The sequence below is a fragment of the Pogoniulus pusillus genome, chromosome 8, assembly GCF_015220805.1.
Source record: "Pogoniulus pusillus isolate bPogPus1 chromosome 8, bPogPus1.pri, whole genome shotgun sequence".
NCBI classification, from domain to species: domain Eukaryota; kingdom Metazoa; phylum Chordata; class Aves; order Piciformes; family Lybiidae; genus Pogoniulus; species Pogoniulus pusillus.
This window is the reverse complement of record NC_087271.1, coordinates 38596339-38616943: the sequence shown is the minus strand read 5'-3', so window position 1 is coordinate 38616943 and position 20605 is coordinate 38596339. Positions and strand designations below refer to the sequence as shown.

The 20605-nt window shown below is 52.3% G+C and overlaps 1 protein-coding gene across 3 annotated transcripts in view; it reads left to right on the top strand.

The window, feature by feature from the left end:
* COP1 (COP1 E3 ubiquitin ligase) overlaps positions 1 to 20605 on the top strand; it is a 204952-nt gene that overhangs the window by 99404 nt on the left and 84943 nt on the right. For all 3 annotated transcript variants that reach the window (XM_064148123.1, XM_064148121.1, XM_064148124.1), the window contains exon 15: positions 5540 to 5656. In XM_064148123.1, the coding sequence (XP_064004193.1) occupies positions 5540 to 5656 (117 nt within the window). The remainder of the gene's footprint in view (positions 1 to 5539; positions 5657 to 20605) is intronic.

Sequence of the window (20605 nt, the reverse complement as noted above, 5' to 3'; positions counted from 1 at the left end):
TTGCCCAGGGCGGAGGTGAGGATGAAGTTGTTGAGCATGAGAGTGGTGAGAGGCTGGAATGGGTTGCCCAGGGAGGTGGTTGAGGCCCCATGGCTGGAGGTGTTTAAGGCCAGGCTGGCTGAGGCTGTGGCCAGGCTGCTGTAGGGTAGGGTGTCCCTGGGCATGGCAGGTGGCTTGGAACTGGCTGCTCCTTGTGGTCCCTTCCAACCCTGACTGATTCTATGATTTTAGGGTGTCAGGGAGTGACAGGACCGGGGGGAATGGAGCAAAGTGGAGTTGGGTAGGTTCAGACTGGATGTGAGGAGAAAGTTCTTAGCATGAGAGTGGTGAGAGGCTGGAATGAGTCGCCCAGGGAGGTGGTTGAGGCCCCATGGGTGGAGGTGTTTCAGGGCAGGCTGGCTGAGACTGTGGCCAGCCAGATCTAGGGTAGGATGTCCCTGCCCATGGCAGGGGAGTTTGAACTGTCTGCTCCTCGTGGTCCCTTCCAACCCTGCCTGATTCTATGATGCTCTGGAAACATTTGGCCCTAGGCAGGGATGCCTGTCACCAGCTGCAAAATTAGGAAGCACAAGCATTGTGCTTTAGCAACAGTCCCTCTCAGGTGGTTGCTTGCTTCATCAGCCCCGTTCTGGGTGTTGCTAAGACATCTCCACTTTGTCTAATTGCTGCCTCGACCTCAGCAAGGCTGCTGAAAAGCTGCAGCAAATAAACTCTACCCTTCTGAATTATGTTTTATTAACCTGTCAGTTCTTCTGCAAAAATAATGGGCAGTTGTAGGTAAAACCTGACATGTTTCATTAGGTGTTGTTGTGTGTGGCACAGATCCCTTCTTTACGGCACTGACTAATAGCTAATTGGAGCCCAGCGTATCCCACGGCACTTAGAGCACACAAATTGCAGGCTCCAATCTGTGTCTGTCAGTTGTAAGGAATGTTGTGATGGCTCTGAGCACGTGGGTTGGCTCTTCACCATTTAGGGCTTGAAAACTGGAATGGAAGAAGGAGCTAAGTGGAAACTGAGCCCTCGATTAGCTTTTTGTGCCCAAAGCGAGCCCAGGTGGCTGTTTGGTGGGTAGGGAGGGGTGTTGAGGAGAGGCTTCTCTGCTTTGGATAGCAAGGCAATGTTTGCAAGGGCTTGTAGAGATGGAGTCATACAACCAACCAGCTTGGAAGAGGCCTCCAAGGTCATCCAGTCCAACCCTGCCCTTGGCCTTGTTCAGTCTCAGCTCCTCTCTCCCAGCACCCCCAGGGCCCTCTCTGCCTGGCTGCTCTCAGCCACTCTGGCCCCAGCCTGTAGTGCTGCTTGGGGTTGTTGTGACCAAAGTTCAGAACCCTGCACTTGGCTTTGTTCAATCTCATCCCATTGGCCTCTGCCCACCCATGCAGCCTGGCCAGGTCCCTCTGCAGGGCTCTGCTACCCTCCAACAGCTCCACAGCTGCTCCTAGCTTGGTGTCATCTGCAGACTTACTGATGCTGGACTCGATCACCTTGTCCAGATCATCACTAAAGATACTGAACAGGACTGTGTCCCTCCCCAGCTTTTTTGGAGCCCCCTTCAGATGCTGGAAGGCCACAAGAAGGTCACCTGGGAGCCTCCTCTGCTCCAGCCTGCACAGCCCCAACTCTTTCAGTCTGTGCTCACAGCAGAGCTGCTGCAGCCTCTGAGCATCCTCCTGGCCCTGCTCTGGACATACTCCAGCATCTCCACAGCCCTCTTGTCCCAGGGGCTCCAGAACTGGATGCAGTAATGCAGGTGAGGTCTCAGCAGAGCAGAGGAGGAGAATCCCCTCCCTGGCCCTGCTGGCCACACTTCTGCTGCTGCAGCCCAGGCTCTGCTTGGCTTTCTGGGCTGCAAGTGCACACTGCTGGCTCCTGGTGAGCTTCTCCTCCAGCAGCACCCCCAAGTCCCTCTCCTCAGGGCTGCTCTCCAGCCACTTCCTGCCCAGCCTGGATGTGTGCTTGGCATTGCCTCCACCCAGATGCAGATTTGATATTAGGAACAACTTCTTTACTGCAAGTTTGGTCAGGCATTTGAACAGGCTGCCCAGGGAGGTGATGGAGTCCACATCCCTGGAAGTGTTCAACATATGGGTGCTAGGTTGCACTGAATGATCTCGGAGGTCTCTTCCAACCTGCTTGATTCTGTGATTCTATGACATGGTACTCTGGGGTGTGGTTTAATGCCCTTGGTGGTGTTCAGTCAGTGGTTGGACTCAAAGCTCTTAGAGGTCTTTTCCAACTGAACAGTTGTATGGCTCTGGGAAGCACTGCTCTCTGCCAACAGTGTCAGCCTGTCATCGTGGTATGACTTCCAACACCATCTCATCCATAAACTTCACGTCCTCTGCTGCCACTGCAGCTTTGCCTCTCCATCTCCAGGTGTCCCTTAATGAAAGCATAATGTTAATCTTTTCTTGTTAGGCAAAGTTGTCTTTCCTGGCTCTGTTCCCTCCCCGCCCCCAGGGGCAGGGCGTGATGGAGGAGATAAATCTCATCCAGTCGTGCTGTAGAGAACTTAAGCTGTGCTTGCAGAGCTGGTGGCTTCGTTGTAAAACGTAGTTAACTGTTGGTACAGCTCTGGTAAAGGAGGAGGGGTTGATCTCTGACAAGCAGCAGCAAGGTGGGTGCTGTTTGCACTGAGTTTTACACAGTGCTTCTATGCAAATACCTCTGCCTCAGTGTGGGGATTGCTGCTGCCTGCATGTCTGTGCTGCTTCATAATGCTGCCAGCAGCTGCCAGCCACACAGGGCTCTCTTCCAGATCTCTGCTGTGCTCTGAGCAGCCATGGGCTTCCTTCAGCAGGGAAGCATGGAATGGTCTAGGTTGGAAGGGACCTCAAGGATCAGCCATAGGCAGGGACATCTCCCACTAGAGCAGATTGCTCAAGGCCTCATCCAACCTGGCCTTGAACACCTCCAGGGAGGGAGCAGCCACAGCCTCCCTGGGCAACCTGTGCCAGTGTCTCACCACCCTCACTGCAGACAACTTCTTCCTATGAACACCTCCAGGGAGGGAGCTGCCACAGCCTCCCTGGGCAACCTGTTTCAGAGTCTCACCACCCTCACTGGAAAGAACTTCTTCCTAACATCCAGTCTAAATCTGCCCTCTGCCAGTTCAAACCCATTCCCCCTTGTCCTGTCATTACAAGATCTTGTCAATAGTCCCTCCCCAGCCTTCCTGTAGCTCCCTTCAGATCCTGGAAGGCCAATCCAAGGTCTCCTCAAAGCCTTCACTTCTCCAGGCTGAAGAACCCCAACTCTTGTAGCCTGTCCTCATAGCAGAGCTTAACTACAATGTTTAGCCTGCAGAAGAGCAGGCTCAGGGCAGAGCTCATTGCTGTCTGCAGCTACCTGAAGGGTGGGGTTGGTCTCTTCTGCCAGTCAAGCAGCAACAGAAGAAGGGGACAGAGTCTGAAGCTGTGCCAAGGGAGGTCTAGGCTGGCTGTTAGGAGGAAGTTGTTGTCAGAGAGAGTGATTGGCATTGGAATGGGCTGCCCAGGGAGGTGGTGGAGTTGCTGTCTGTGGACAGGTGTTGAAGCCAAGCCTGGCTGAGGCCCTTAGTGCCATGGTCTGGTTGCTTGGACAGGGCTAGATGGATAGGTTAGAATCATAGAACCAGTTCTAGTTGGAAGGGACCACGAGGATCAGCCAGTTCCAAGCCCCATGCTATGGGCAGGGGCACACTACCCTAGATCAGGCTGCCCACAGCCTCAGCCAGCCTGGCCTTAAACACTCCCTGGGCAACCCATTCCAGCCTCTCACCACTCTCATGCACAACAACTTCCCCCTCATGTCCAGCCTGAACCTACCCACCCCCTGCTTTGCTCCACGTTTAGGAACTAAGCTCCATGGCAGGGATTTAGCCTTGGTGTTGCTCCTGCCTGTTCAAACATTGGCCTCAGCTTGCTCCCATTCCTGCCTCAGCACTCTGGCCATGAGTACAGCAGGACCCACTCACCAAGGAAAGGGGGAAGGGAGAAGGTTCAAAGCTGTGTTTTCTGACTTGTGGACATCAGTGAGATTTGATGCCTCTTATTGTTGTCCCCTGGACTGGCCTTAGAGCAAAATGCTTCACCTGCAGCTTTAAGTCGTAGGCTTTGTTCTGCAGGGAGTGCCTGGCACTCTCCATCCTTAAGGTAAATGGGACTGGAAGTGTTTGTGGAGGGTGGGGAAGGCTGAGGTTTGAAAAGCCACCAGTGTTGTCTGCTGGCCATCCTGTGAAGCACTGAATGAGTGCTTGGGGGAAGGGTTCATTCTGCAGCACAGAGTTTAATCAGTGTTCACCCAGCAGGCTGATGGAACAGTAGTGTTCCTTGTACCAGGGAAATACATCATCATTAGAAGCCAGCACACTGATGTCTTTCCTGTCTCTGCCAGTTTCTTGGGACTAAAACAAGTTGTTCTCACTGGCTGTGCTTAGGCTTACAACTAGGTGTATTTATTCTGTGCAGAGCTGTTCTGCTGTGGAGCATTTAGTTCTTCCATGCCAGATAAAGGGGGGCAAGGAACCAAAAAGATGCAAGCCCACCTGCTCTTGGTGATAGGAATCTGCATTCCAGGAGCCTTAAAGGCTAAGATTCTGAAATGTATTTAGTCAGCTGCTTTGTGTCCTTCTCTGGAGACTTTCAAGGCTCTTCCAGATGCATTCCTCTGTGACCTGAGCTAGATTGTATGCCCCTGCTCTGGCAGGGGGGGTGGACTCAGTGCCATGGTCTGGTTGATTGGATGGGGCTGGGTGCTAGGTTGGACTGGGTGATCTTGGAGGTCTCTTCCAACCTGGTTGATTCTATGACTTGATGATCAATTTGGGTCCCTTCCAAGCCATAAACAGATATATATTGGAAACCAAAATGAGTAAGTTTGTGAGGATGTGCCAAAAGCAGTGTGTTTTGTGGATGTACATTATGGCATCACAGAAAAGATGGCTTTGAAAAAGACCACTGAAGGTCATGCTGGCTGCAGCCACCTGAAGGGAGGCTGTAGCCAGGTGGGGTTGGGCTCTGCTGCCAGGCAAGCAGCAACAGAACAAGGAGACAGAGTCTGAAGTTGTGTCAGGGGAGGTCTAGGCTGGATGTTGTTAGGAAGTTCCTGGCAGAGAGAGTGGTTGGCATTGGAATGGGCTGCCCAGGGAGGTGGTGGAGTTGCTGTGCCTGGAGGTGTTGAAGCCAAGCCTGGCCGAGGCACTTAGTGCCATGGTCTGGTTGATTGGCCAGGGCTGGGTGCTAGGTTGGCCTGGATGAGCTTGGAGCTCTCTTCCAACCTGGTTGTTTCTATGATTCTTAACCATGTGGGATGTGGACTTCCAGTGTCTCCTGTGTGTATGATGGAGGGCAGAACATTTGTTTACTGTGTGCACCTGAGACTGATCTCAAGCTCCCCAGCCATCAGCAGCAGTTCACCCTCTCTAATCACTTCAATCACTCAGCTTCCCAGACTTTATGTATGAAACAGCTAAGTTTTATAGCTTTCAGGTGAGGCTGGCTTGGTTTTGTTGGTTGATCTGTTGGTTTTTACCTGTATTTCTCTTTTATCTCTCTAGTGAAGCTGTGGTCTACCAACTTGGACAACTCAGTAGCAAGCATCGAGGCCAAGGCTAATGTGTGTTGTGTCAAATTCAGCCCTTCTTCTCGGTATCACCTAGCTTTTGGCTGTGCAGGTAGGTGAAAAGGGTTTGGGACAGAGGGATCCTGGTTCTCCCTTTCTTTGTCACTTACTCTCTCCAATGATGTGAGGCTGACTGCTGTGGCCAAAACCGAGGTGTCTTTAGAATCATGGAATTGTCTTGGTTGGAAAAGACCTCTAAGCTCATCAAGTTCAACCATCATGGCCATTAAAGTGTGTCCTGAGGTGCCATGTCCACTGTTTCTCAAACACAGCCTGGGACAGTGACTCCATCACCTCCCTGAGCAGCCTGTTCCAATGCCTGACTACTCTTTCACCAAAGAAATTGTTCCTAATATCCAACCTAAAACTTCTCTGCCAGTTTCAGACCATTTCCTCTCATTCTGTGACCTGGTAGATTGGAGAAGAGACCAAACCTCACCTCAGTTAGGTGCTGAAGCCAAGCCTGGCTGAGGCACTTAGTGCCATGGTCTGGTTGATTGGCCAGGGCTAGGTGCTAGGTTGGACTGGATGAGCTTGGAAGTATCTTTCAACCTGGTTGATTATGATTCTCACTGCAACCTCCTTTTGAGGAGTTGCACCAGAATGCCTCTGAGTAAGTGTGCTGTCATCTTGATAGCTGAGCAGCAGCTTCATCCTGCAGCCTGACTCTTTGCTTTGGGTGCCCCTGCCAGAGATAAAAGCTGATGAATGCAAGACACCCTAATGTGTTCATTGAGATCACTCAGCTTGGAGAGTCTTCCAGTGTGCTCATGTGGTGCTAGCTCTGCCTCTGCTGCTGAGCCTTGCTTTATAACTACTACAAAGCCATACTGGAGGTTTTAAGTGCTTCTACCTGCAAGTAAACTGCAAGTTTCCTGGAGCTGCAACTACAATCCCTGTGAGTGGGCTCATGTTTCCTTAGGCTGGGCAAAGATCACTGCTAATGTGTTTTTGGAAGCCTTTTATTCACTTAAATTAAACAGTTCTTGGTGATAATACAAAGATTGGAGAGCAGTGCAGGTATTGCTTTGGGAGGAAACTGTCTTCATGCTCTGCATGCAGCAGCTGAAGCACTGAAGTGCCTATAAATGTTTAACCAACTCTGCATTCCCTTTCTCCTTGGGGTGCTCTAATGCACTTGTAACGAGGTGTTCTGACAACACTTGCTGTCTCTGGAGTTTAGGGGATCATAGAAGCATAGAATCAGTCAGGGTTGGAAGGGACCACAAGGAGCAGCCAGCTCCAAGCCCCCTGTCATGGCTAGGGACACCCTACCCTAGAGCAGGCTGCACACAGCCTCAGCCAGCCTGGCCTGAAACACCTCCAGCCATGGGGCCTCAACCACCTCCCTGGGCAACCCATTCCAGCCTCTCACCACTCTCTTGGTGAAGAGCTCCCTCCTCACAGCCAGCCTGAACCTACACATCTCCAGCTTCACTCCATTCCCTACAGTCCTGTCACTCCCTGACAGCCTAAAAGTCCCTCCCCAGCTGTTTTCTAGACCCCTTCAGATCCTGGAAGGCCACAAGAAGGTCACCTGGGAGCCTCCTCTGCTCCAGCCTGCACAGCCCCAACTCTTTCAGTCTGTGCTCACAGCAGAGCTGCTGCAGCCCTCTGAGCATCCTCCTGGCCCTGCTCTGGACACTCTCCAGCATCTCCACAGCCCTCTTGTCCCAGGGGCTCCAGAACTGGATGCAGGACTCCAGGTGGGGTCTCAGCAGAGCAGAGCAGAGGGGGAGAATCCCCTCCCTGGTCCTGCTGGCCACACTTCTGCTGCTGCAGCCCAGGCTCTGCTTGGCTTTCTGGGCTGCAGGTGCACACTGCTGGCTCCTGTTGAACTTCTCCTCCAGCAGCACCCCCAGGTCCCTCTCCTCAGGGCTGCTCTGCAACCACTCACTGCCCAGCCTGGATGTGTGCTTGGCATTGCCTCCACCCAGCCTCAAGACCTTGCACTTGGTCTTGTTGAACCTCCTGAGCTTGGCTTGTGCCCACCTCTGCAGACAACAGTGATCATTCTCACAATCATGGGCTTGCCATTTCATCCAGGTGTTCCCACCTCCAGCCTGGTTTTAACTTCCATTTCTGTTCCATTGGAGGGCAAAAAAAATAGATTTGCATTTTGATACACTGCAAAAGGGCTTCAAGTTGGAGTGTAAAATATTGACTTGCTTGACAGGCATCTCACTGAAGTTTAGTGAATTACATGCAAGAATAGAATTGAATTACAATACCTATGAGCAGCATTTGAATGAAAAGGGCCTATCTGTGAAGGCTCTAGGGAGGGATGAGAGCACCAGCTCCAAATGGATCAGCCACTGATTAAAATAGATATAGAGAAGCACCACGAAGCAGAATCCTTCCTGATAAATCAGTAAGTGAGAGGCAGGGGGGGGGGTGTGAGACACAGATCAATCTGTGAAGGCTTTTGGAGCCATAGGATGTGTGGGATGGAAGGAGATAGGAATGTCTTTATCCCTACACTTACATCTACCAAACCACAATGGGCTCCTCTTCAGCAAGAGTGTTTGGGGAAGAAGCATTAGCAAGCAGCAGGGCTTCTGTGGGGGTTTTAAATGGCTGCATCTATGGTTATGATCTAGAGAACACCAAGGAGTGAGAGTGGTATTTAGGCTGGGGGAGAAGGTGTAGGGGAGGGAGAGAGGATAAAATGTTAGAAGTGTTTACATCTGCTTGATGCTTGGTAATTGAGCCCCTAAATAAAGCTGAAATGGATATTTAACTATGATTGCTGAAACAATTAGGTGGAGTAATTGAACTGATGGGAATGACTTCCCACAAAGGAATTCTAATTGATCTTTCTGCCGTGAATACAGGTGGAAAAGGGACTTGGGAAGTGAAAAGAAACTCTGGAGTCTTGAAAGACTTCAGTCTTCTGAACTCCTAAAAGGAGTTAATGCCTCTTTCACAGTTAACTAGTCTCCTTTGGGTGGCCAGAAAGCTGCCCAGCACTGCCTCGCAGAAGGGGTGATCAGGCACTGGAATGGGCTGCCCAGGGAGGTGGTGGAGTCCCCATCCCTGGAGGCAGTTAAGAAAAGCTTGGATGTGGCACTTGGTGGCATGGTTTAGCTGATGTGGTGGTGGTAGGTCATAGCCTGGACTTGATGATCTTTTCCAGCCTCAGTGACTCTGTGAGCATGAGCCAAGGTGTGCTAAGGTGGCCAAGAAGGTCAGCAGCATCCTGGTCTGTATCAGCAGGAGTAGGGCAGGGACTGTCTCCTGGGACTTGGCACTGGTGAGGCCACACCTTGACTGCTGAGCTCAGCTTTCTGAGTTCAGGTTTCTCCTAGGTTAGGGTGGATCCTTCCCATGTAGAATCAACTCACCATGTCCTGGGTTAGGGTGGATGCTTGCCCCAGTAGATTCCCTCCTCCAGTACAATCAACTCACTACAACATGGATTTTTGGAAGGTCAAGGGAAAATGTAATTGTATTTCTTATAGAGAAAGAAGAAGAGATCCAATGGCATCCTGGGCTGGCTCAGGAGCAGTGTGGGCAGCAGGACTAGGGAAGTTCTTGTGCCCCTGTGCTCAGCACTGCTCAGGCCACCCCTTGAGTGCTGTGTCCAGTTCTGGGCTCCTCATTTCAAGAGAGATGTTGCAATACAATGATAGAATCAGGCAGGGTTGGAAGGGACCACAAGGATCAGCCAGTTCCAACCCCCCTGCCATGGGCAGGGACACCCTACCCTAGAGCAGGCTGCCCACAGCCTCATCCAGCCTGGCCTGAAACACCTCCCTGGGCAACCCATTCCAGCCTCTCACCACTCTGATGGTGTACTGGAAGGTGTCCAGAGAAGGGCAGCAAGGCTGGGGAGGGTCCTGGAGCAGAGCCCTGTGAGGAGAGGCTGAGAGAGCTGGGGGTGTGCAGCCTGCAGCAGAGGAGGCTCAGGGCAGAGCTCATTGCTGTCTGCAGCTACCTGAAGTGAGGCTGTAGCCAGGTGGGGTTGGGATCTTCTGCCAGGCAAGCAGCAACAGAAGAAGGGGACAGAGTCTGGAGTTGTGCCAGGGGAGGTCTAGGCTGGATGTGAGGAGGAATTTGTTGGCAGAGAGAGTGATTGTTCTGCCCCCTTCTTCTGTTGCTGCTTGCCTGGCAGCAGAGCCCAACCCCACCTGGCTACAGCCTCCCTTGAGGTAGCTCTGCCCTGAGCCTCCTCTTCTGCAGGCTGCACACCCCCAGCTCCCTCAGCCTCTCCTCACAGGGCTCTGCTCCAGGCCCCTCCCTAGCCTTGCTGCCCTTCTCCAAACACCTTCCAGCACCTCAACATCTCTCTTGAATTGAGGAGCCCAGAACTGGACACAGCACTCAAGGTGAAGGGAAAAGTTTGGGCACACTGACTTGGCCATTCTGCACTAATTTGGTGACCAGTGTGGTGGGCAGCTTTAGAAAGCTCTCCTGCCCCTTCCTTTGCTCCTTGACACGTTAGGAGGATTTTTCAGGTTTGAAAATTGCTGCAATTATTCCTTCAATGATTTACTTCATCAGTGGTGAGAGAGGCAGAACTTCCCAACACTGCATTCCCACCAGTTTTGTGCAGCAGTTGGGCAGGAGTGCTGCTCCTCTACGAACCTCCCTGGTTTATTTGCTGATCCAAAGGAGCTTCATGCTATATATGTGTCTATGCTTATGTGTTTTTTACATATTAATAGTTTAAGTCTTGATGAGATAAGCAATTGATGAAACAGTTGGTGGAGGGGGAAGTATTGGTACTTAATATTTGAGGTATAAAAAGGAGGAAGAAAATTGGAGGAAGAAAATTACCACTATTAAATTACTAAACATAGATGCTTCAGTTCCCCTCCTGGCTCTGGGTGTGGAATAGTTTGCAAGCTAAGCTGACTTTGCTGCTTTAGCAATGCACTTCTGACTCCAAGGCTGTGGCTTATTCTTCTCTGGAGGCTTCCAAGGCCTGTCTGGATGTGTTCCTCTGTGATCTGTGTTAGATAGTCTTGTCCTGCCCTGGCAGAGGGGTTGGAACTTGATAATCTCTTTGGGTCCCTTCCAACCCCTACCATCCTGTGATCCAATGATTCTTGCCTTTCCCCCCCCCCCCCATTTTCATCTGCCTATGGCAGGGGCTTGGACCTGGATGATCTTTGAGGTCCCTTCCAACCTAAACCATTCTATGATTCTATGATCTCCTGTTTTGTTTAAGAGTCTTTCTTAACCATCCATGCAGCTGAAACAGCTTTTCATGAGGTTTTGTTCTTTCACACCTGGCTTAAGGAAAGATTTTAGAGTCATAGAATCAGTCAGGGTTGGAAGGGAACACAAGGATCAACCAGTTCCAAGCACCCTGCCATGCCCAAGGACACCCTACCCTAGAGCAGCCTGGCCACAGCCTCAGCCAGCCTGGCCTTAAACACCTCCAGCCATGGGGCCTCAACCACCTCCCTGGGCAACCCATTCCAGCCTCTCACCATTCTCAGGCTCAACAACTTCCTCTTAACATCCAGCCTGACTCTCCCCACCTCCAGCTCTGCTCCATTCCTCCCAGTCCTGTCACTTTCTGGCAGCCTCAAAAGTCCCTCCCCAGCTTTTTTGGAGCCCCCTTCAGATGCTGGAAGGCCACAAGAAGGTCACCTGGGAGCCATCTGGCTGTAGCCTCCCTTCAGGTAGCTGCAGACAGAAATGAGCTCTGCCCTGAGCCTCCTCTGCTGCAGGCTGCACACCCCCAGCTCCCTCATCCTCTCCTCACAGGGCTGTGCTCCAGGCCCCTCCCCAGCCTTGCTGCCCTTCTCCAAACACCTTCCAGCACCTCAACATCTCTCTGCAATGGAGGGGCCCAAAACTGGACACAGCACTCCAGGTGTGGCCTGAGCAGTGCTGAGCACAGGGGCACAAGAACCTCCCTTGTCCTGCTGCCCACACTGCTCCTGAGCCAGCCCAGGATGCCATTGGCTCTGCTGCCCACCTGGGCACTGCTGCCTCAGCTTCAGCTCCTCTCTCCCAGCACCCCCAGCTCCCTCTCTGCCTGGCTGCTCTCCAGCTGCTCTGGCATTAGTGTGACGCTTTGATTTAGATGCAGCCATGACCAGAGCTCTTGCTGGACTCTGTGTCTCCATATGGAGCCCTCCCTTTTCCTTAGGGAGGGATGGATTTTCTTCAAGTGCCACAGAAAAGCATTCTCAAGTCGCTGCTGTAGAAGCAAATCCCAGGCTTACCATCTAATGTGGCTGATAGATATGTTTCTTTTCTGGGCTCTTCACTCTGAGAGCTTTTTAGATGACCCAAAGATCATTTTGGTACCTTTAAAACAGAACAAATGAGCAATAAACTGGAAGTAGAGCCTATACAAGAGAGGAATGGATATTTGGCTTGGGAAATAATTCTCCTGAAATCAGACAGGCACTTCAGGTGAGAGGGAAGCTTGAGTGCCTGGCTGCAGCCTGATACAATCTGTTGCAGCAGGGAGGGCACATAAAGAAGCAAAGATCCCCTTTTTTGTCTGTTGCTTTCATATGATACTCCATTTGCATGCTTAAGCAAGTTGAAACATTGGGGCAGTGTAGACTGCAATCACTGCTGAATACCAGATCAGGTAATTTTGGTGGTCTTTCTCTCCTTTTAAAAAGCAGATGGGGTTTTATCCTGAAATTAGCTGTATAAATCATGCCTTGAAGTTGTTATTGTTCTGCCTCAGCAATGGCATTGGTGCCCTCAACCCATCTGTTTTCTAGCAGTGCCATTTCCCCTGCTTTAAAACAACAAAACCAAAGGCTGGGAAATGCATGCAGTGTGCTGCTTGAAGTGTCCAAGATGTGCAGTCTGGGTGAGATCAGAGTGTCTGCTAACTGGAGTGAGCTCAGTGTAGCTATTGATAGCAGCAAGGCTTTGCTCCCAGCATGCTGTATTGCTGTCAGCAGCTACCACTGACCTTTCATTCCCCATGTATTATGCAGAGATCATGGCATCCAAACTTCAGATTCCTCAGCTCTCAGCACTAGGCTGCAGAGCTGGGCAAGCAGGGTCCCTCAGGGACCAGTCCTGGCACCAGCCTTGTTTAACAGCTTTGTGGGTGCCATGGACAGAGGCACTGAGTGCAGCCTCAGCAAGTTTGCTGCCCACACCAAGCTGTGTGGTGCAGCAGCCAGGCTGGAGTGAAGGGATCCATCCAGAGGGACCTGGACAGGCTGCAGATTTGGGCACAAGCCAACCTCAGGAGGGTCAATAAGATCCAAGTGTAAGGTCCTGCACCTGGGTTGGGGCAATCCCAAACACAAATTCAGGCTGGGCAGTGAGTGGCTGGAGAGCAGCCCTGAGGAGAGGGACTTGGGGGTGCTGGGGGATGAGAAGCTCAACAGGAGCCAGCAGTGTGCACTTGCAGCCCAGAAAGCCAAGCAGAGCCTGGGCTGCAGCAGCAGAAGTGTGGCCAGCAGGGCCAGGGAGGTGATTCTCCCCCTCTAATCTGCTGTGCTCTGCTGAGACCCCACCTGGAGTACTGCATGCAGCTCCAGCTTTGCTCCATTCCCCCCCAAGTCCTGGCACTCCCTGATTGCCTAAAAAGTCCCTCCCCAGCTTTTTTGTAGCCCCTTCAGATGCTGGAAGGCCACAAGAAGGTCACCTGGGAGCCTCCTCTGCTCCAGCCTGCACAGCCCCAACTCTTTCAGTCTGTGCTCACAGCAGAGCTGCTGCAGCCTCTGAGCATCCTCCTGGCCCTGCTCTGCACACACTCCAGCATCTCCACAGCCCTCTTGTCCCAGGGGCTCCAGAACTGGATGCAGTACTGCAGGTGGGGTCTCAGCAGAGCAGAGCAGAGGAGGAGAATCCCCTCCCTGTCCCTGCTGGCCACACTTCTGCTGCTGCAGCCCAGGCTTTGCTTGGCTTTCTGGGCTGCAAGTGCACACTGCTGGCTCCTGGTGAGCTTCTCATTCCCTTGTCCTGTCACTGGGCACCACAAAGCTGCTGCATCCATTGCCCCTTGTCCTCTCACTGGACACCACTGAGAAGAGTCTGACTTCATCCTCCTGGCACTTACCCTTTATTTCTAAGCATTAAAGACATCCATCCCCCTCCATCTCTTCTGCTCCACACTGAACAGCCCAAGGCATCTCAGCCTTTCCCATAAGGTACAGGTTCCAGCTCTCTCAGCATCTTTTTGCCTTTCTGCTGGACTCTCTCCAGCACTTCCTTGTCCTTGATCTGAGAAACCCAGAATCTGATGCAGCATTCCAGACGAGGCCTCACCATGGCAGGGTACAGGACCACTGCATGAGAACACATCTCTAGGATGCTCTTTTCCTTCCACTGTGGCTTTGCCCTTCCCCAGCAGGGTTCTGGATGATATTTTAAGGTGTTTCCTGGGCACCATTTTCAGCACTAGAGCATGGGATCATATTGTGGCTTTGCTTGCTGCTGCCTTTCTTTAGGGCAACAGCCACAAACCTAACGATGCCGAGGCACAGCACCCAGCGTGCTGGAGGACTTCAGTTGCTATGTCAACAGCTTTGTTTTCATTTGCAACTACTTTCCCATCCCTTCAGATCCCTGCATCCCCCCTGATGCACTTAGTTCAAGGTCAGCTGTGGCTTCTTGATCAGCATTGTTCAGTTTTGTTAATATACCTGGGCTCCAAGCAGGACCACTTTGGAGCCCATCTTTGCCCAGTGGAATATTGATTTTCTTTTCCTGTGGCAGCCACTGAAGCAGTGATTTCTCCTTGCAAAGCATCTCTCTGTAGAGCTACCCTTTCATGTTGCCTCAGATCTAGGTGGCTTGCCTGGCTTGGCACTCTGCTCACAAGAATGATGTGATATTAATGACCAAGAAGGCAGTGTGCCTTTTTGGAGGAGAATTAATGTTTTCCAGCTGAAAGCAAGACCTTACCTTAATAGATTCTCCTGGGTGAGTACTTTTGCTCTGTTGAAAGCCTGCAGTGACTCAGAAAGAACCTGTTTGCTTGAAGAGATGGCACGTTTAGGGTAGAGCTAGGCATAGTGTTTGGGCTTAAGCTGGATGTAGTTGGGACAGTTAATGAAGCAGGTATTATGAGATGAGATTGAACAGGGCCAAGTGCAGGATTCTACACTTTGGCCACAACAACCCCAAGCAGCACTACAGGCTGGGGCCAGAGTGGCTGAGAGCAGGCAGGCAGAGAGGGAGCTGGGGGTGCTGGGAGAGAGGAGCTGAAGCTGAGGCAGCAGTGCCCAGGTGGGCAGCAGAGCCAATGGCATCCTGGGCTGGCTCAGGAGCAGTGTGGGCAGCAGGACAAGGGAGGTTCTTGTGCCTCTCTGCTCAGCACTGCTCAGGCCACACCTGGAGTGCTGTGTCCAGTTGTGGGCTACTCTATTGAAGAGAGATGTTGAGGTGCTGTGTGGGAAGCTTCCTCCGTCCTCCAACAGTGCTGGAAGGTGTTTGGAGAAGGGCAGCAAGGCTGGTGAGGGTCCTGGAGCAGAGCCCTGTGAGGAGAGGCTGAGGGAGCTGGGGGTGTGCAGCCTGCAGAAGAGGAGGCTCAGGGGTGACCCCATCCCTGGAGGTATTTAAAGCCAGGCTGGATGAGGCTGTGGCCAGGCTGATCTAGGGTAAGGTGTCGCTGCCCATGGCAGGGGGTTTGGAACTAGATGATCCTTGTGGTCCTTTTCAACCCTGACTGATTCTGTGATCTCCAGCCATGGGGCCTCAACCACCTCCCTGGGCAACCCATTCCAGCCTCTCACCACTCTCAGGCTCAACAACTTCATCCTCACCTGCACTCTGACTCTCCCCACCTCCAGCTTTGCTCCATTCCCCCCAGTCCTGGCACTGCCTTACAGCCTCAAAAGTCCCTCCCCAGCTTTTTTGTAGCCCCCTTCAGATCCTGGAAGGCCACAAGAAGGTCACCTGAGAGCCTCCTCTTCTGCAGCCTGCACAGCCCCAACTCTTTCAGTCTGTGCTCACAGCAGAGCTGCTGCAGCCTCTGAGCATCCTCCTGGCCCTGCTCTGGCCACATCACACTTCAGTAACAAGTGAAGGAATCAAATGAACTATTAAAGCTGCATGTGATTCTCTGGAGAAAGGGCTAAATCTGTCCGTAGCCAAACCCAACCTGCTAATTGTTTGCTTAAGTAGCCTTCTCCTGAAGACTTTGTCTTACAGCTGGTGTAGAAGTCATTTAGCCAAAGTTGTAAAATTCAAATTTCAGTTGAAATGAGCCTTGAAATTCAGAAGGGGATAGGCACCTCTGATTCATCTTTCCCTCCCAATGCCAAATTGCTCTTGCTACTCACTCTTGCTGTATCCCTTAGAGTTTAATCCTTCCCAACCTCTGCAGTTTCCAAAGCTGCACTTTCCCTGCTAGCTCATTTAAAGGAATTGCTCACTGGAATGGCATCCTCTGTAATAGTTTCCTGTGTTTATCTCCCACATCAATGAACTGTTCCAGCCTTTAATTTGGGTACATTCAGGCTCTTACAACACACGCTGCTCTTTCCATCTGAACCCTTGAAGGGTAACACACTGCACAGGAAGATCAGGGCCCTGAGCAACCTTGCCTACTAGGAGATGTCCCTGCCCATGCCAGAGGGGTTGAAAATGGATGGCAGCCAGTCCCAAGTGGTGTCCCCCAAGGATCAGTGCTGGGCCAGGGTTGAGTGTGGTGCCACATCCAACTGGCAGCCAGTCACAAATGGTGTCCCCCAAGGATCAGGGCTGGGCCAGGGTTGAGTGTGGTGCCACATCCAACTGGCAGCCAGTCACAAGTGGTGTCCCCCAAGGATCAGTACTGGGCCAGGATTGAGTGTGGTGCCACATCCAACTGGCAGCCAGTCACAAATGGTGTCCCCCAAGGATCAGTACTGGGCCAAGGTTGAGTGTGGTGCCACATCCAGTTGGCAGCCAGTCACAAGTGGTGTCCCCCAAGGATCAGTGCTGGGCCAGGGTTCAATGTGGTGCCACATCCAGTTGGCAGCCAGTCACAAATGGTGTCCCCCAAGGATCAGTACTGGGCCAGGGTTGAGTGTGGTGCCACATCCAGCTGGCAGCCAGTCACAAGTGGTGTCCCCCAAGGATCAGAACTGGGCCAGGGTTGAGTGTGGTGCCACATCCAGTTGGCAGCCAGTCACAAGTGGTGTCCTCCAAGGATCAGTACTGGGCCAGGGTTGAGTGTGGTGCCGCAGCCAGTCACAAGTGGTGCCCCCCAAGGATCAGTACTGGGCCAAGGTTCAATGTAGTGCCACATCCAGTTGGCAGCCAGTCACAAGTGGTGTCCCCCAAGGATCAGTACTGGGCCAGGGTTGAGTGTGGTGCCACATCCAGTTGGCAGCCAGTCACAAGTGGTGCCCCCCAAGGATCAGTACTGGGCCAGAGTTGAGTGTGGTGCCACATCCAGCTGGCAGCCAGTCACAAGTGGTGTCCCCCAAGGATCAGTGCTGGGCCAGAGTTGAGTGTGGTGCCACATCCAACTGGCAGCCAGTCACAAGTGGTGTCCCCCAAGGATCAGTGCTGGGCCAGGGTTTAATGTGGTGCCACATCCAGCTGGCAGTTGTCACCTGTGGTGTCCCCCAAGGATCAGTGCTGGGCCCAGTCCTGTTCAATATCTTTATTGATGATCAGGACCAGGGGATCGAGTCCAGCATCAGTCAGATTGCAGATGACACCAAGCTAGGAGCAGCTGTGGAGCTGTTGGAGGGTAGCAGAGCCCTGCAGAGGGACCTGGCCAGGCTGGATGGGTGGGCAGAGGCCAATGGGATGAGACTGAACAAGGCCAAGTGCAGGGTTCTACACTTTGGCCACAACAACCCCAAGCAGCACCACAGGCTGGGGCCAGAGGGGCTGAGAGCAGTCAGGCAGAGAGGGAGCTGGGGGTGCTGGGAGAGAGGAGCTGAAGCTGAGGCAGCTGTGCCCAGGTGGGCAGGAGGCCAATGGCCACAGTAAGACTGTAGCCACACAGACAAATGCAGTTGCTTTTCACATAGAGTCACAGAAGGTTAGGGGTTGGAAGGGGCCTTTAGAGATTGAGTCCAACCCCTCTGCTGAAACAGGATCACCTACTAGGGCAGGTCACACAGGACCACGTCCAGACAAGTCTTGAGAGTCTTCAGAGAAGGAAGACTCCACAGCCTGTCTGGGCAGCCTGTTCCAGGGTTCCAGCACCATCACAGTAAAGGTTTTCCTTGTCTTGGAGTGAAAGTTCCTGTGTTCCAGTTTGTACCTGTTGTTCCTTGCCCTGTTACCAGGCACCACCAAAAAGAGCCTGGCACCTTCACCTTGACACTCCTCAGGTACTTAGAGGTGTGGATAAGATCTTCTCTCAGCCTCCTCCAGACTAACCAGCCCCAGCTCTCAGTCTTCCTTCATACCCCTTAACCATCCTTGTAGCTCTCTGTTGGACTCCCTCTGGTGGATTCCTGTCCCTTTCCCTAGTCAGTGTGTGCACTGCTGCTTTTAGACCTGGGTACCATCACATGCTTTCCTGTGCTCCTGTCCATGCATGATCCACCATCCCTTTGAGGGTTAGCTCTGAGCATTCTCACTGAAGCTGGACTGATAGTGACTGTGATGCTGGATTTGCTACCAGCCATCTCTTCCAGTGCAGTCTGCTCTGAGGGCAGCTTATGTAATGAATCCAGATCACCATCTCCAGAACTTAGTGAAGGAAGGCTTGTATCTCCTCAGGCTAGAGAGGCAAGCTGTAGTTCTGGACTAAACCTGTGTTTGACTGATAATTTGGCAGCCTGGGGTCCTCAGCTGTGTGCTGTGACGTGTACAGCAGCAGCCTGCTCTTCTCCCTAGAGCCACTGTGACCTCATTGCTGTCTGCAGCTCCCTGCAGGGAGGCTGCAGCCAGGTGGGGTTGGGCTCTGCTGCCAGGTAACCAGCAACAGAGCAAGGGGACAGAGTCTGAAGTTGTGCCAGGGGAGGTCTAGGCTGGATGTTAGGAGGAAGTTGTTGTCAGAGAGGGTGATTGGCATTGGAATGGGCTGCCCAGGGAGGTGGTGGAGTTGCTGTGCCTGAAGGTGTTGAAGCCAAGCCTGGCTGAGGCACTTAGTGCCATGGTCTGGTTGCTTGGGCAGGGCTGGGTGCTAGGTTGGGCTGGATGAGCTTGGAGCTCTCTTCCAACCTGACTGATTCTATGATTTTATGATTGGAATGGGCTGCCCAGGGAGGTGGTGGAGTCACCCTCCCTGGAGGTGTTGAAGCCAAGCCTGGCTGAGGCACTTAGTGCCATGGTCTGGTTGCTTGGCCAGGGCTGGGCGCTAGGTTGGCCTGGCTGAGCTTGGAGGTCTCTTCCAAGCTGGTTGATTCTCTGTGCAGTGTTGTTACTCAGGCTATGACAAGGGCTGGCCTAAGAACCTGAATGGCACATGGTTCTTTTTCCTCTTTCAGGCATAAGGGAGGAAATCTTCCCACAGCAGCAGGTTGCTGCTGCTGCTGTGTTCACTGTTTGTGTAACATTAGTAAATCTTTCATAGTTTGTTTCTCCATCAGCCTGATCTAAAGCAATCAGTGAACTGCACAAAGGCATCTGACCCTTATTCCTGTGAGAAATCTCTGTAGCTCCAACCATAAAGGTCAAAGTTTCACAGGAGTTCTAGAGAGAAACCTGCTTTGCTTCCCCCTCCCATCAGAGCCCTTGCCTGAACTGATTAAGATCTCTAATGCTTTATGTCTCCTCCTTCTCTCCTTACAGTGAGAGAAGTTATTTAGGGTAGAGGTTTTATGAGCTGCTGTGTCAAAAGCTTTAGTCAAGTCAGTACCAGATGTCCCCAGTGTGTAAAGACTGTTATCCATAACCCTGCACATGGCATCTCTACCTCCCAGCCACAGGGAATCTTGAACACAAAGGTTAAAAACCCACTTGGCAGCTGCCATCGAGGCTGCTGTTCCCTTCATCTGTTCAGCAGAGGGAGATACAGATCTGTAGTGAAATGCTGGTGGTGATAGGCAGTAGCAAAGAGTGAAAATGGGACAGTTGGTGTTAGTAAGAGATGGGAATCAGTGGCTGAAGCAGTGTAGTCTCCTCTGCAGAGCTCTGTTGAAACAGTTCAGCCTGGAGCCCTCTGATGTCACATCCCTCAGCATTTCTAGGCTAGGAGGAAAAGTAAAAGGTGTCTGTTGTGCTTAGGAGAAGGAAGGCAAGCTTCTGAAGCTGCTCCTTGTGCTGTTGGTTTTGCCAGAGATGAATCTGAGGCCACCAGATCTGTTAGCCCTAACCTCAGCTCTCTTCGCTTTGGGTTTTGTGGGGTGGACCTTTCTCACCTTGACATAGGATCAACCAGGTCAGAAGAGACCTGATGCAGAGGCATGCATGCAGGCAGGTTGTGAGAAGCACCAGAGAAGAAGACACCACAACCTCTGTGGGCAGCCTGCTCCAGGGCTCCAGCACTCTCACTGTAAAGAATTTTCATCTCCTGGTGAGGTGGAACCTTCTGTGTTCCAGCTTGTACCAGCTGTTGCCTGTCCTATTAGTGGGCACCCCCAAAATAGACCAGCACTCTGGAGAAGAGGAGGCTCAGGTCAGAGCAGGCTCAATTCAAGAGAGATGTTGAGGTGCTGGAAGGTGTTTGGAGAAGGGCAGCAAGGCTGATGAGGGGCCTGGAGCAGAGCCCTGTGAGGAGAGGCTGAGGGAGCTGGGGGTGTGCAGCCTGCAGCAGAGGAGGCTCAGGGCAGAGCTCATTGCTGTTTGCAGCTACCTGAAGGGAGGCTGTAGCCAGGTGGGGTTGGGCTCTGCTGCCAGGCAACCAACAACAGAAGAAGGGGACAGAGCCTCAAGCTGTGCCAGGGGAGGTCTAGGCTGGATGTTAGGAGGAAGTTGTTGCCAGAGAGTGATTGGCATTGGAATGGGCTGCCCAGGGAGGTGGTGGAGTCTCTGTGCCTGGAGGTGTTCAAGCCAAGGCTGGCTGAGGCACTTAGTGCCATGGTCTGGTTGCTTGGCCAGGGCTGGGTGCTAGGTTGGGCTGTATGAGCTTGGAGCTCTCTTCCAAGCTGGTTGATTCTGTGGTTCTTGAGATCCATCTCTCAGGTACTTACAGACATTGATAAGTTCCCCTCTTAGCCTCTTCTCCAGA